We start from the raw sequence: 13956 nt of genomic DNA on the forward strand, positions 1-13956 counted from the left end.
TTAAATTATATACTTTATAAAAATTTCGCACTTAAAAGGAAAAAAAATAGAACATGCGCGGTATAATAAAAAAAGAAAAAACTGAAACAATTCTCAAAGTGATCGTAACAGCTGATTAAATAAATATTAATTCTGTATCATCTTCTACCAAACACGCCTATCCCCTGATTTATGTCCTTGAACCGAAACACATTTCAGCCGAAAATATACAAGTACAGTTAAATTCGGTGTTTGGCAACAGTTTTTGCGATCATTCTCGAACCTTTAAATTACGCTCGGTGTTCGGACGCGCTGCGCAGTACCCATAAATCCTCAGGCGTCCGAAAAACCGTCGCCCTCTCCATTCGGGGACTGTCTCACGTTCGACAAAGAATGTTTCCCGTATTGCGACCGATTCGATCAACGATCGCGCATAGCTTGCGCCCAACACGTCCGCGACGCGCTATCCGTTCCCACAGGGGGGTGGGGGGTGAGGCTGCTCCCCTTTATATATGCAGATTCCGCTTTAGTTTCAGGACGTGGACGACGCGTCGCCGTCGTCGGAGAATCTGACGGCTTGTCGAATCCTACCGCAGTATGATTGGCCGTTCTTCCAAATGTCGTTTTTCCTGACGAGCTACCTGCTGCCACTGATGCTGATATGCTATTTTTACATTTGCATGCTCGTCAGGCTGTGGCGTCGCTCCCGCGTCAGCGCCGAGAGTCGACGCGGAAGGAGACGCGTTACGAGGCTGGTGCTCGTCGTCGTCGGCGTTTTCGCTGTTTGTTGGTGTCCTATCCAGGTTAGTATCGTTCTCGCATGTCTAACGAGGGACCTTGATAACTATATCCTCTCTCGAGTCACTCGTTTATGCGATTTTCAAACGCTGTGTTTCGCGTTCACTATGCCTGCGTGTTAGTCACAGAGAAAATATTTGAATAATATAATAATATTTTCAATGATAGGTTTCCAAATAGTAAATCAAAGGTTTTAGTAAATTTGATATTTTATTATATGTTGTAATTATATTTTTATATATATTTCTGGCAATTCGCGGCCAGAGCGTCAGATATTTTATTTTAATAACGTAAAATGAAGTAGTCATTTTAAAAACATAAAGCATTGAATAGAATACTTTTTGTAGTTATTTTCTTAAAATTTGCTATTCAGAATATTATTTTACCTATCTCACATAATCGAAATAAAATTGAGAAGTTAAATTGTATAACATTAATATTTTTGTTATAACAATATAATTTTGTCAATATCTTTACCTTGCACGGGTCTTAATAAAACAGGTCCTTTTTAGGATAAAATTAAACGAAAACTAGGTTATCATAATAATGCATTATACACATAAGATATAATATATTAGCGCTAAAAATTAATATTAAAATCTAACCTAAGTATGAGCGACACGGAAATCAAAGTGTTAAAGTGAACATATTTAATCTACACGATTACTAAGCTTTTATTATAATAACTGAAGAAACATCTTGCAAAATCATGGTCGACTTGTGTATCCAAGTTATCCAACGTCGTCTTTTAGTACTGCCACATGAATTGCCAGAACAGTTTAGCACTAAATATAAATCGTCGCTGAAGCGTGGAAGCAGAATTTGATACTTTTAAAGCGTTGCAATTTCTATGATAAGTACGCCACTTACTTGGTAAATTCTGTACAGAGTGAATAATGTAACGCAGTGGTCTTGAATAATTCCGCTATTATACCACGTGTGAAAATACGTCCACCGGTTACCGTTTACGTCCACGCCGCGATCATACTTTGCTTTAAAAGAGAAACTATATTGCCTTATAATTTATTTCGTGATTGAGGTCGCTGGCGCATATTCGGTTGCATAAGGGTAACGTTCGTCGGTATAAAATAATATTGCTCCTTGAATTGACGTGGACTGAAATATTCACACGTTAAATTCCCTTTAATGGTCTCGCAACCTGTTCCGCCACATACTATGTGGCAGCGAGTTAATTTTACGGCCGCTAACGGGATATTAACAAAGTAAACCACGATAAAAAATTCTATTTCGAGTATAAACAGATTTAGTATATTCGATATACTTTTCTCATTAAATGTTATTCTTTTTAATATCACAGTCTTTCGAATGAATATACGAGGAGATTTTAATAATATTTTGCATAATACTGTTTGCAATGTGTTTATTTCGTAAAAACAGTTACAAGCGGTTAAAAAATTAACAAGTGTTGGCGATGGTTCGGGTAAATGGATGTTGAAAAATGTCATACTTTAATTAATTTCATTTTCGAACGGTTTTCTCACAGAAAAATTAAACTGCGGATTTTAATGGAAAATGGAAGTTTTATCTGTATCAAACGCAAGATATAGAAACTAAATAACAAATTCGTTATTCCTTCGATTTAAATAGATTGCAAATAATGCATTAAAATTTTTCTTTATTATTTTAAATTGTACTTGCTCATTTTTATCAGAAATTCATATAAACCACAGTCTGTACCTACGTAACTCAAAATAATTGACAAAAATACAGAGTTTTGAAAAAATTCTACTGTTAAAACTGTTCGTGTCATAAACAATAATACAACATAAATAACATTCACATGCAGTAAAAATCCGGCATTGCATACGCAGCTTCCTAATATAATAAAAAATGCTTTCACGGTTGCATTTAATGGACGCATCTGAAATGAGAGACCATAACGAATTTAGCATAAAATATAAGATATACATACAAATGAGGAGAACTTTTATATTTTTGCCATTCGTATCTAAATGTATTCATATACTCGTACCTAAATATATTCATACATTCGTATCTAAACATAGGCAAAATATTTTTAAGCACTTGTTTACTTTAGCACGTTTAACAAACTCCGTGTCGTTTCGAATCAGATATTAAAATTTCGTTGTTCGAAATGTAGGCCACGTGTCAACGTTCTTCTTGCCACTAGCGAGTTAAAGTTTCCGCGGCGATATTTCTCCTTTTGTCCATCACTTCGGAAAGTTTCACTTTGTTTCAACCAGTTTCCCGACGTATACGAAAACAGCCGAGATTTTTAGGTATTCCCATTCATGCGACCCATTCCTGCAAAACTTTGATACTTATGTGGAATACTTATTCCGATCTCGCAAGCTACTTTCCTTTTTTTTTCAATCTAACGTTGTCTTATCCTCACAAATATTCAAAATAACAGGAAAAATATTCGGTCTTTTGTAATGTCGTTTTTCAAAACATTTGCACAAAGATGTTAAAAATTCACTTAACCCCTTGCACTACAATAACGAGTCAGTCAGACTCGTGGTGAAGATTTTATGCAAGCTCTACTAAATATGAATATTATTAATTTCTTCTAAGGTAAATAAAGACAATAAAAGAAATAAAAATTGTCTGGTCCTATTAGGAAAATTATTAAGTCCGATTAAGTGCTAATCGTCATAGCATGAAAGGATCGATAGTGCAAGGGGTTAATTGAGTATACTAAAAAGTGGGACTTCTGTGAGAGTAAGATTTCAAAGTTGCTAGAACAATATCAAGCTTCTCTTCTTTTTTACTTTAAACATTTCAAAAATCCAAGAGATCATAGAGAGAAAGAGAGAGAGAGAGAAGAGCTTGAGTTCATCAATTTTACCAAACTTGAGATATTTTTTCGTTATTGAATAATTTTAAGTCAAAAATGATACACAGATATTCTAAAATTCTTTTAATATTATTATTGCATTAAATTACACTTATTCAGTTATCTCATAAATGCATAAAATCTGCGTAGTAATTATTAGTCAAATTCTACCAAAGACTCAAAGCTCCTCCACCACATTACAATCTCTTTTTCAAAATTGCCTGAAGCTGCTTACCTTACTTTATCCTGCTGTGACAGCAGCAGCTATTTAATCTCCGCACCGAAGTCTTTGAGTTTCAATTATCTCGTTACAGAATCGTCTCGCTTTCGCTAAAAAAAAAAGAAGAAAACAATGCAAGAGAAAAGTAATCACTGCAGCTTTCAGCTATAAAAGCCCAAGCGATATTTCCAGCCTTTAACGTCGTGCGATGTGTAGCACACGTGTTACGTGATTTCAAACATTGTCCACGCGTTCCAGCCGCTCTTTAACAAATTACGAACCGTTGAATCGGCGCAACAGCGTGCAACGAATGGCTTTATGATACACACAAGCACCGGCGAAAAGTGCAATCTGATGGAATCGGGAAGCGGGCGGATGCGAGAACCGGTGGAGAAATGGGAAAAACGTCACCGCGCTAATGTGATCCCAACATGATCATTTAAAGTGAATATATTAATGGTTGTATTTTCGTTAAAAATGTGTCGTTTACGAAATATTCAGATTTAAAATTTTCGAATGAATATCATCCATAATATATGTACACGGTGATGCATACAGCTTGTGCTATATTTTATATTTTATACTATGCTTTTTATATCAGGAAAAATATCGAATTTTGAACAAAAAGATATCGACTTTTATTTGCCCTAATAACTAATCATTAATTTTGCTTTATTTTTCCTAATATAAACAATTTTCAAATCAACATCGTGCATAATGTATTTATATACAGGATGGTCCATGCAACTTGTGCTATATTTTATATCTTATTCTACACTTTTTATATCAGGAAGGATATTGAATTTTGAGCAAAAAGGTATCCATCTTTATTTGCCCTAAACCTAGTAATTATTAAATAATGTTGCTTTATTTTTCTTAATATCAATTATTTCCTAATATCAAATTGAAAATGCAATTTTATCACAGATTTTTGCAGATTAGCAGAAAGAGAAGAAAATATTTAAAAAATGAAGCGAAATTGCTCGCTAAGTATTAGGTTTAGAATTAACCCCTTGCTGTACTTTAACGAGTCCGACTCATTTTTAACAATAACCTGTTAAGTATGAATCTTATTTCATCTTCTTAAGTCGAAAAAAAATTCTGCCTTTCTGCCACTAATTATTATTATTATTTCTTCTATTATTATTATTTCTCCTCTAAGAAATTATTCCAATCGAAAATTATTTAACCATTGTAACTGCGAAGATAAAAGTACTGCAAGGGGTTAATAAAAGTCACTAAAGTATATAGTTGCACCGAATCACAGTATTTGAAACATAAAGGCCCGTTTCGAAAAACCATATCAAAACTTTTCGATATTAAATATGAATTGTAACTATCGCCCGCTTTCAAAAGCGATTTCAACGATCGCCGTTGCGAGCCCATCGCGATTGTACGTGTTAACGACAGTTGTTTTACCACGGTGTGCTTCTGGCCGAGCCGGTCCGATTTGCAAGAACGTTCCGCGATGCGTTCTGATTGCACGGTGACGCGCAAATAGGATTAAGTCCTCGACGATGTACACAATAATCTGTCGGAGTTATCGCGAGCTCCGGTGTCACGCAAACCGCTGCGGAGCTCATTGAGAACTGCCGCTTGGGGATTGAAATGTGTCCTCTCTGTTCGAAACGTTTCGGGGAAGGCAGGCGGCGGTGGCGGCCGCTCTGGAAAAATTTCGCGGACCATACCGATGCGATAGCAATTAACTGCGACCCCTATTCGCGTTAATGGTGACGGAAGATAAATTGCGGCAAGGAAATGGTACGGCGAAATTCAGTAATTAGCCTCGGTTCGCTGGTAATTGCGATCGCTTCGCTGATAATGATCCTTTATAGGGACAACTTAGTGCGCATTTTAAATGCTGCGATGTCACTATGATATATTTGCAAATGCATTGATGGAACCCGTTCAGTGAATTCTCGAATCATTTTTCGCTTCACTTCAATTTTTATGGCTATTAATTCTCACTTTTCTTTTATCTTAGAAAAATTGAAATTGATGAATAACTTGAATAAATTCTACGAATAAAAATACCTTAAATAATACTAATTTCACACGTTAAAAAATGATTTCTTTATTTTCTCGTGAAGGAGAGAAATTAATCCCTTGCTCTTGAATGGTGACTCTGATGTACCACTAAAATTGTTACGGTACATTCCAAAATAATTTTTATATTATGAAGAATTAAATTAAAAAAATTATTAAAAGTATAACTGTTGTTGTATGAGTTACAAGATTCAGTTTCATATCCATAAAAAACATTTTGTCATATAAAATGCAAATGCAATATGTCAGAAAAGTTATTTTAGGATTACAGTAAAAATGGCTTCGATTGCAAAGGGTTAATATCCGAATAAGTCAATATATTAATTTCTCACGCCACTATTATTAATTTCTCACACCTCGAATTTTTGACACCTGCCCTATTGATCCATGGGGTTATGCAAACTTCACCAAGAAATTTCGATTGTTTCGTGTGGCCGTGAGAACCTGCGCGCCATAATGGAAGGTGAAGTGTCAAAACGGCAGTCATGGCGCGGAGAAAAATGCGTTGCGCCACGTAATCCCGTGGCTGGTCCATTTATATTAATGCAACTTTTTGTCCTTTTGTTCCGTGGGAAGAACGCGGCGAATATTTGCACGGAATTCGTGCGATTTTCTTGCTGGAACGGCGACAAGCTTACAGCGAGCACACGTCGCAGGCGAACACACCAGGGAAACGAGTTTTATCGAGTCGACTCGATGAAATGTTTGTCCCCGGGAACGAGATAAGAAGTTGCCCGTTTTATCTGCGACGGGAAGTTAGATTTTGTACATCGCGATTCCGTCTCTGGTCGCGTCGTTAATCCTTTGACGTACCATTTCCTCACAGTTACTACGATTACGAATTTTTCAATTGACATAATTTCTTAGAAGGGACAGACCATTAATATTTATCCCGTGCCCGAATTTACTTGTATGCTTAAATATTAATAACAAGGGATTAGAATTTTATTCCAATTTTAACCCTTTGCACTCCGTTGTCCCCTCTCAGGGGACATCGTAATTCTGGTATATGACTGAACATTAAAGCGATTTGCAACTATTTCTCGATGTCTACAAATTCATATAAATCGAATATTATTATAATAATTGAATATTATTATAATTGTTCATAAGCGCTGGTAGGTAACCTCCATGATGGCACGGAGTGCAAAGGGTTAAAAAACAGAATAACATCCATACTTAATAATTTATTACTAGTAATTTCCATCGCGAGTCGGACTCGTCAAAGTACGGTAAGGGGTTAAACAATCGAATCGTACCGAATACAACATTTTCTCCGGTTTCCGTCAACGATGTAATGAAACCGGAGCGTAATTGACGGACGCGTTTATCGGAATGCTCTCAACGAAGAATTGTCCTAATCGAATGGAATTCTGCACTCGTGTAATGCCGTCGCTTTCACTCGGAAACAGATCTGTGATGTCGCTTTTACAATAATCATCCACGGTGGAGTACCGCGGTGAACGGTGTCAGTCAAATATTTAAACCGTAATTAATCGGTAGTCTCAGTGTTTTAATTTCTGTTCGCGTAGCGTACTCGAGTTAAAAGCATCAGTCGTGCTCGGTTGTCGAGAAATACCTGGCTGTTTTGAAATTATGCAAATAAAGGAGAGCAAGTTTGACGTTTCGCCGGAAAGTATCGAGGAACATTTTGCTGGAAATAGAGAAAAAAATAGAGGACGCGTTGAAGAGTTTTTAAAACTGGCAGATGATAGATTCTTCGTTTTATAGTTTTTAATATTATACCGATAATTTTGTGCGCTATTTCTGATTATATTTAATTAATATATAATTTTGTGATAAGAATAGCACGAGTGGAAATGAATATGGTTGCTACTAGAAGACAAGACAAAGCGAATTACTTTAATTGCTCCATGGTTCATAAATATCAATTTAAAAACCAGTAATACTTGTAATAGCGCGCTGCAAAATTAAGGTGACAGTTAAATATTATAAATTATAAAACTTAATTTTATAAATTCACTCCTATAAATAAAAATACCATAAGTCAAAGGCTTTATTTCGAATTTAAATTTTTATAGAGTTTGCAAATGGTTAAGCTGCATATTTATTGCGCACTTTGAAAAGATTAAACAATATCAAAATTATAATATTGAGTTTCCGTGTTCGCTCGTCTAAACTATATATCTTGTTATAAAGGTGCAATAATTAATTAATTCGATGCTTTTGATGTTTTGCAATAGGTGATCCTGGTGACTAAGTCATTAAACGTGTACTCATTGACACCGACGACGATAATGGTGCAAATAGGGAGCCACATTCTGGCCTACATGAACAGCTGCGTCAACCCTTTCCTTTACGCGTTCCTCAGCGACAGTTTCCGGAAAGCATTCCGGAAAATAATCTACTGCACACCACGGTCGGATCAGAACAGGCAGGGACCAGTGACGAGGACTACGAGAGCTTCCAGTACTGGCGACATACCCTAAGTGAGTGCCATTTTTATACTTCTATACTTTATTAAGTACATTATTCAATATTAGATCAATTATTAATTATTAGGTAAATTGCAGAGCTTTTATTCAAACAATACGAAAGTCTTTGAATTAATTGTTAAATTATCCAACGTAAATCAAACAGAAAATTACAAAATAAATTGATTTATAGATATACGTGTTATTATACTAATTAAGTTAAGTATCCTAAACGACTTTACGATGAATATAGTTTTGTTGAATTATAGTACTGCCAAACGTGTATTTGCAATGCGCAATTATTAATACTTCATTACAAAATAATGAGAATTTGGAGTAGCTAGGTTTCATGTAAATTGTCAATTTAAACAAGTAACTGTAATAATTAAATTCCCTAATGTACAATTAATAGTCTCAGTTGCAAAACTAATCCTGTGTTATGTTCCTGATGGTATGAATTATTTCTAACAATGATCGCGGAGATTATTCATTAGAATTTCGTTGTATTAAGCTACACGTTAATCGCTTACTGAATTTTATTACTAGACTGTAGAATTCACGCATTTATAAGAAAAGAATATCAAAAAAAGTTAGGAGTGTCAATGCTTTAAATCAATCTTATTAAAATTATTTTAAAAGGATCTATTTACTGAGTATAATATATCACAAGTAAGACTCATTTAACAATTATATTTCTTTAGATAGATCCTCGACCATTTTTGCCTGCATATAATTACGATCACTTTAAAATGTCTTCTACTTTGAGATCATAATCAGTACGCAATATTAAAATGTGCTGGATTAATTGCAAGCAACATTTACTAGATACCCATTCAATTTTTACTTTAATAATTTCTATAATTTACAAATAGTATGTTAATACTTTCCAAGTACTTGAATCTGTCCACTGCTCAAAATGAAATCTGTATTAACTTTATTGTAAATTCATAAAATCCGCAGACTGAATATAATGTACCAAATAGTTCATTCAGCTGTTAAAATGCAACAGATTCGAATAAAATCACAGTTCCCAGGGTTCCGCATTCCAAGTTCCACGTTTACCTCGCTTTAGCGTCTCACCGGAGGTCCGATATTTTCGCGCCGCGTTCCCGGATAGGATTAATTACTTCGGAGGCAATTAGCCGTTCATAATGGCGACAGAGTGAAACACATCTTTTTACCTTATTCGCTCTTCGACCTCCCGAAAAAACTTCCTTTGTTTCCTGGACGTGCCAGAGGGCTTTGAAAACACATTCCCTTCCTCCTCTCTCTCTCTCTCTCTCTCTTTTTTTTCTCTCCACCCTGGCGCTGCCTCTTCTCTCCGAGCGCTACTTGTGTCGCTGTAGGCGTAGAGATTCTCAAGTTGGAAATCCAAGGCCATCCGGGACCCACGCTCATAGGGATCGTCCAGCCTACCCCAGTGGCCTCGGCAACCGCCCCCCTCTCTCCCGCTGTAAATTACACTCCTCGCCTCAGCGCAAGTGCAATTTCCTATATTTTCCATCGCCGCGCCGCTTCTGCGTCGGACGATTGCCGCCGGGAGTTCCGTCGATGATCCTTTGTAATCGCCACACTGATAAACAGCGTCCAGGAGGTACCGCCCATTTGTTTTGCCGTTAACCCTTTCAATTTGTTGCCGAAGCGCGGAGCCCGGAATATTGCATACTTATTTCGTGTTTATTTAGTCACCCCTGGCGTGAAGTGTGCGAACGTCTTTAATAATACAATAACTTTTGGCGAACTGGACTAAATAACTGTATAGTTTATTGTAGAGTGGTTAAAATTATTTTATTACTATTTAGAATGATAGTTAAAAATTTAAAGTTCTCGATTTTTAATTTTCTAGTTGGATAATTTATATGCATACTGATAGCTTCAATGGCATTGATCTTCGCACTGGCATTTTTATGACCTTTAATTGTTTGTAACTTATAACTAGAATGCGTATTTTATGCATATAAAATGTATCAATGAAATAGAGAGCAATAAGAAGTTTTTAAAAATTCTGTTTAATTATTTTTACTATATTAATATCATTACAAGAAGAAGTACATTTTTATCTAGCTTCTATTTTATATAGCCGATAAAAAACACTTTTATCTTTCATAATAATCATAAAAACATCGACCGATTTTTATTATATATTCTGTATCTAAAAGTTAAAATTCGAGAGATTTTATTTTTACTATCATTTTAGGTAAACTATTTCCCTTGACATTAAAAAGAAATCAGTCTAAGGCATCTCAAATTCAAGTCATTTCCTTCAATTCTAAAGAAGTTATTGTATCCCAAAAGGTATTCTAATATTAATGAGAGTCGCTGTGGTTAGGCCCGAAGCTATCTACTCGAAAAACTCGCAATCACTTCGTCATTTCTTAAGAGCACACCAGCGAGATTTTCACGACGCGCACAGGCAGCCCCGGTGAATTTATCGGGGCAGCTGAGCGAAAAAGAATCTTCGTGACTCGGCGCAATTCTTGCACCCAAAAGTACAATTATAAACGTCGCTCTGTCCTTCCAGTAGACAATGCTCGTGAGTATAACGCATTCGTCTTCTCCAAAGTTGTTCGAGGTACAAGCCCGGAGTGGACTAGTTTCTTCCAACTACTTTTCCTTCGTTCTCTCGCATGTTTACCATCTTGTTCTACCGAGCCCACCCTCCCGCTTTCTTATCTCTTTGGCGCATTACGTTCTGTTCAAGCGTTGCGACGCGGACGAGTGCTCCTCCGAAAGACGTTCGAATTTCCATTCCTTTATAGTATCACGTGAACAATTGTCTCGATGGAAAGTTCAATTTTAGACGCGGTGAATTACCTTTTCGTCGACCGCGGGGGAAGCGATTGTTAAACACACAGATTTTTTGGTTTTATTATGGTCGCGTGTATGAGATAATACAAAATATATTTATGCATCTATGGCAGGTAGAAATTTGCAAGAAAATGTATGAATTAACAAGGGCTAATTGTAATTTTATTTCTTTTTTACAATGAGTTATATTCCAGTTGATAGGGGACACTGTTGGTTAATTTTAATTTCTTGACGATCATATGAAAAAATTAGTATTCCCATAAAAATCCATAATCTAGTAATTACTCTTGAAAGCAATTAGATTTCTATGATTTATAATTTACCTCCGTCACATCACTTCCAATCAATCTGCTATATTTTAGCAAACATAAATTTTCAAAAGTCAAAATACAAAAGTTTCACTAATAATTAACACAACCTCAATTTATTCATAATTTATTAAATCTAAAGAACTTCAATATAATTTCCAATATTCTTCGATTTATTTGAAAGCAAATAATTAATGAATTATCAACGTGGTTCGAATTTTTGCATTTTTCGTTTTACATAAATTCTAAAAACAAGTCCTATACTTGACAACAATTCGGGGACACCTTATACATGCACGAAAATCGCGGCGCGGAAGTTTCTTCCCTCGATTTTCCTGCAACTTCGGACGACTCGAATTCCCGGAGTACTAATTCAAGAATTTGCTGAACAGAGCGAACGGGTTAATCCGAGTTGAATTCGCTAAATATTAATTTAAAAATCCGCTGATCTCGCAGAAAGGTCAATCTAAGTTTCCCACCCCTCCGCGCGCGACAGAAACATCGCCGCGAATTACTTTCGGCCAGATTCTTCCGTGGCGATCGTCACGATATCGATCTTCCGCGAGATTTTCGCGATACTGGGCGACTTGCAAGCACATTGGTTCCCCTTTCTCCTCGGATACTGTACAACTTCTTCTTCTTTTCCTGCAATGTGTTCCTTTAAGTTGGTAGAACTGTATCAGGGATGATTGGAGACATGAATTTTTTGTATATCGAACGAGACACCTGTTTCATATTTTTCACTGTGATTATACATCTATACTTCTTTAGAAACCTCCTTGTAATAAATAACAAATGAAATTCTATTCTTTATATTTATTTAATTTATTTAAAATTGTATAAGTAGCATTTTTTCGAAACTTTGTTCAGATAAAATGATATACGTAGAATTTATTCAAAATTTTATTCGTAGAATTCATTTGAGTTTTTATTTAGATAAAAGTTTATTCGAAATATTAATCGAATTAAACTATATTCTAAATATTAGTCGAATACAATTTTATTTAAAAAATTTATTCGTAGGACACAATCGAAAAATTATTCGAATATGATTTTATTCGAAGTAAAATTGTCCATTAAATAAATCAATAAGTCAGCTATTATAATTATTATTAACATACAAAAATAATTAGTATACACATTATTCGACACAGTAGAAATTATCGACGGTCATTTTCCGTCCACTATCATCTCCTCTACGAACTCATTTTCTTCGAAAACACGAAACTAGAGACGATACCAAGTAAGTTCGTGGAGTTTCCAAGTTTTGTTATTCTGGAACTGTACGTCCGCGCAGCCCAGCCATTGAAAGTGAGCTTATGTATACTTAAACGAAAGCTTATTTAATGCAGAATTTAAATAGGAAGCATTAACTGATTTAACCGTCGAATTGTTGAAGCAGCGCATCATTTCCGCAATTGAAGATTCTAAAATCGATAAGTTGTCGAGAGAAAGCTTAATACACTGCTATAATTTATTCGAGCATCATATATTAAAATAGCCTCCAATGATGCCTTAACCCTCTTAGTACCGGCCAAAAGAGTCTAAATCTGATCGAAATGTTTAAATCTCGTTTCACGAAGTTTGATCAAGTTTCGGAAAGAAATTGCAAGAATTTTGAATAGCCCTTTGTTGTTTAATAAAAATATTAAGAAAACTATTTTTCCAACAATAGCCAACAACAATATATCGTTGTTCAGTACTAAGAGGGTTAAGATGACTTGCACGTAATCTATAACATATATCGAAAACCATAATCTCCAATTTTCATACCCCTGTCTCAAGAACAATGAGAATCTAGCGTTCACATTGTCGCACAAAGTGCAGTCACATTTTCTCACTGATCTAAAAAAAGCGTCTCTAGGCGCGTCGCCTGAACTCTAAAGTTTAGGCGAGCGACATAAATAACATCGGAGGGAAGTGCTCCCTCGGGTTTAAGAAAGGGCGTGTTTATGGTGGAACGAAATTAAAAGCAAGGGGGAGGAGGCGAGAGAGACTTAACCGAGCTCGGAAGCATTTGTTAAACGACGGGACATTTGTCTTCTTACTCGGCGAATTACCGTCGACAAGTTGTGTCGCGATCATTCGGTGCGTCGAATGGAAAGCCGGGAAACCAGAAGCTTCCGCTTATCCTCCGCGGCTGATAAAGATCCATCTTCGGGAGAGTTTTGTTAGCCTGTTGCGCGGGTTCTTGCGAGTCTCTTTCGGAACGCCGCCGCCGGCATTGATTAATGATCCGGCGCGGTACCTGTGTTTATGATCCGAGGAGGGCCCATCGTTTTTTCCGTAGCCCGGTGTCGGGTCTGTTAATCTGTCGTTAATGAAGTTGGCCGTGGATCGGATATGGTGGCTCTTCGGACCTAATTGGCGGAGATTAATGGGTAATTAAGTGACCGTGAAGTGGGCATTTGGGTGATGATTAATTGAGAGTTGGTCGGCGGAGGACGGGGTTGGCGTTCATTTTATTTAGATTTCGTGCGTTTAGAAATTATTTGCGGAGGCAATAATAGCAGATATTTTAAGAGAAAATGTTTATGATAACCC

General features: G+C 36.1%; 1 protein-coding gene across 2 annotated transcripts in view; it reads left to right on the forward strand.

The window, feature by feature from the left end:
* The window catches only part of Asta-r1 (allatostatin A receptor 1), a 74041-nt gene that overhangs the window by 19014 nt on the left and 41071 nt on the right, over positions 1–13956 (forward strand). For both annotated transcript variants that reach the window (XM_078179107.1, XM_078179109.1), the window contains exons 4-5: positions 510–782; positions 8066–8311. In XM_078179107.1, the coding sequence (XP_078035233.1) occupies positions 510–782; positions 8066–8311 (519 nt within the window). The remainder of the gene's footprint in view (positions 1–509; positions 783–8065; positions 8312–13956) is intronic.

This window comes from Augochlora pura, chromosome 4 (assembly GCF_028453695.1).
Source record: "Augochlora pura isolate Apur16 chromosome 4, APUR_v2.2.1, whole genome shotgun sequence".
NCBI lineage: Eukaryota > Metazoa > Arthropoda > Insecta > Hymenoptera > Halictidae > Augochlora > Augochlora pura.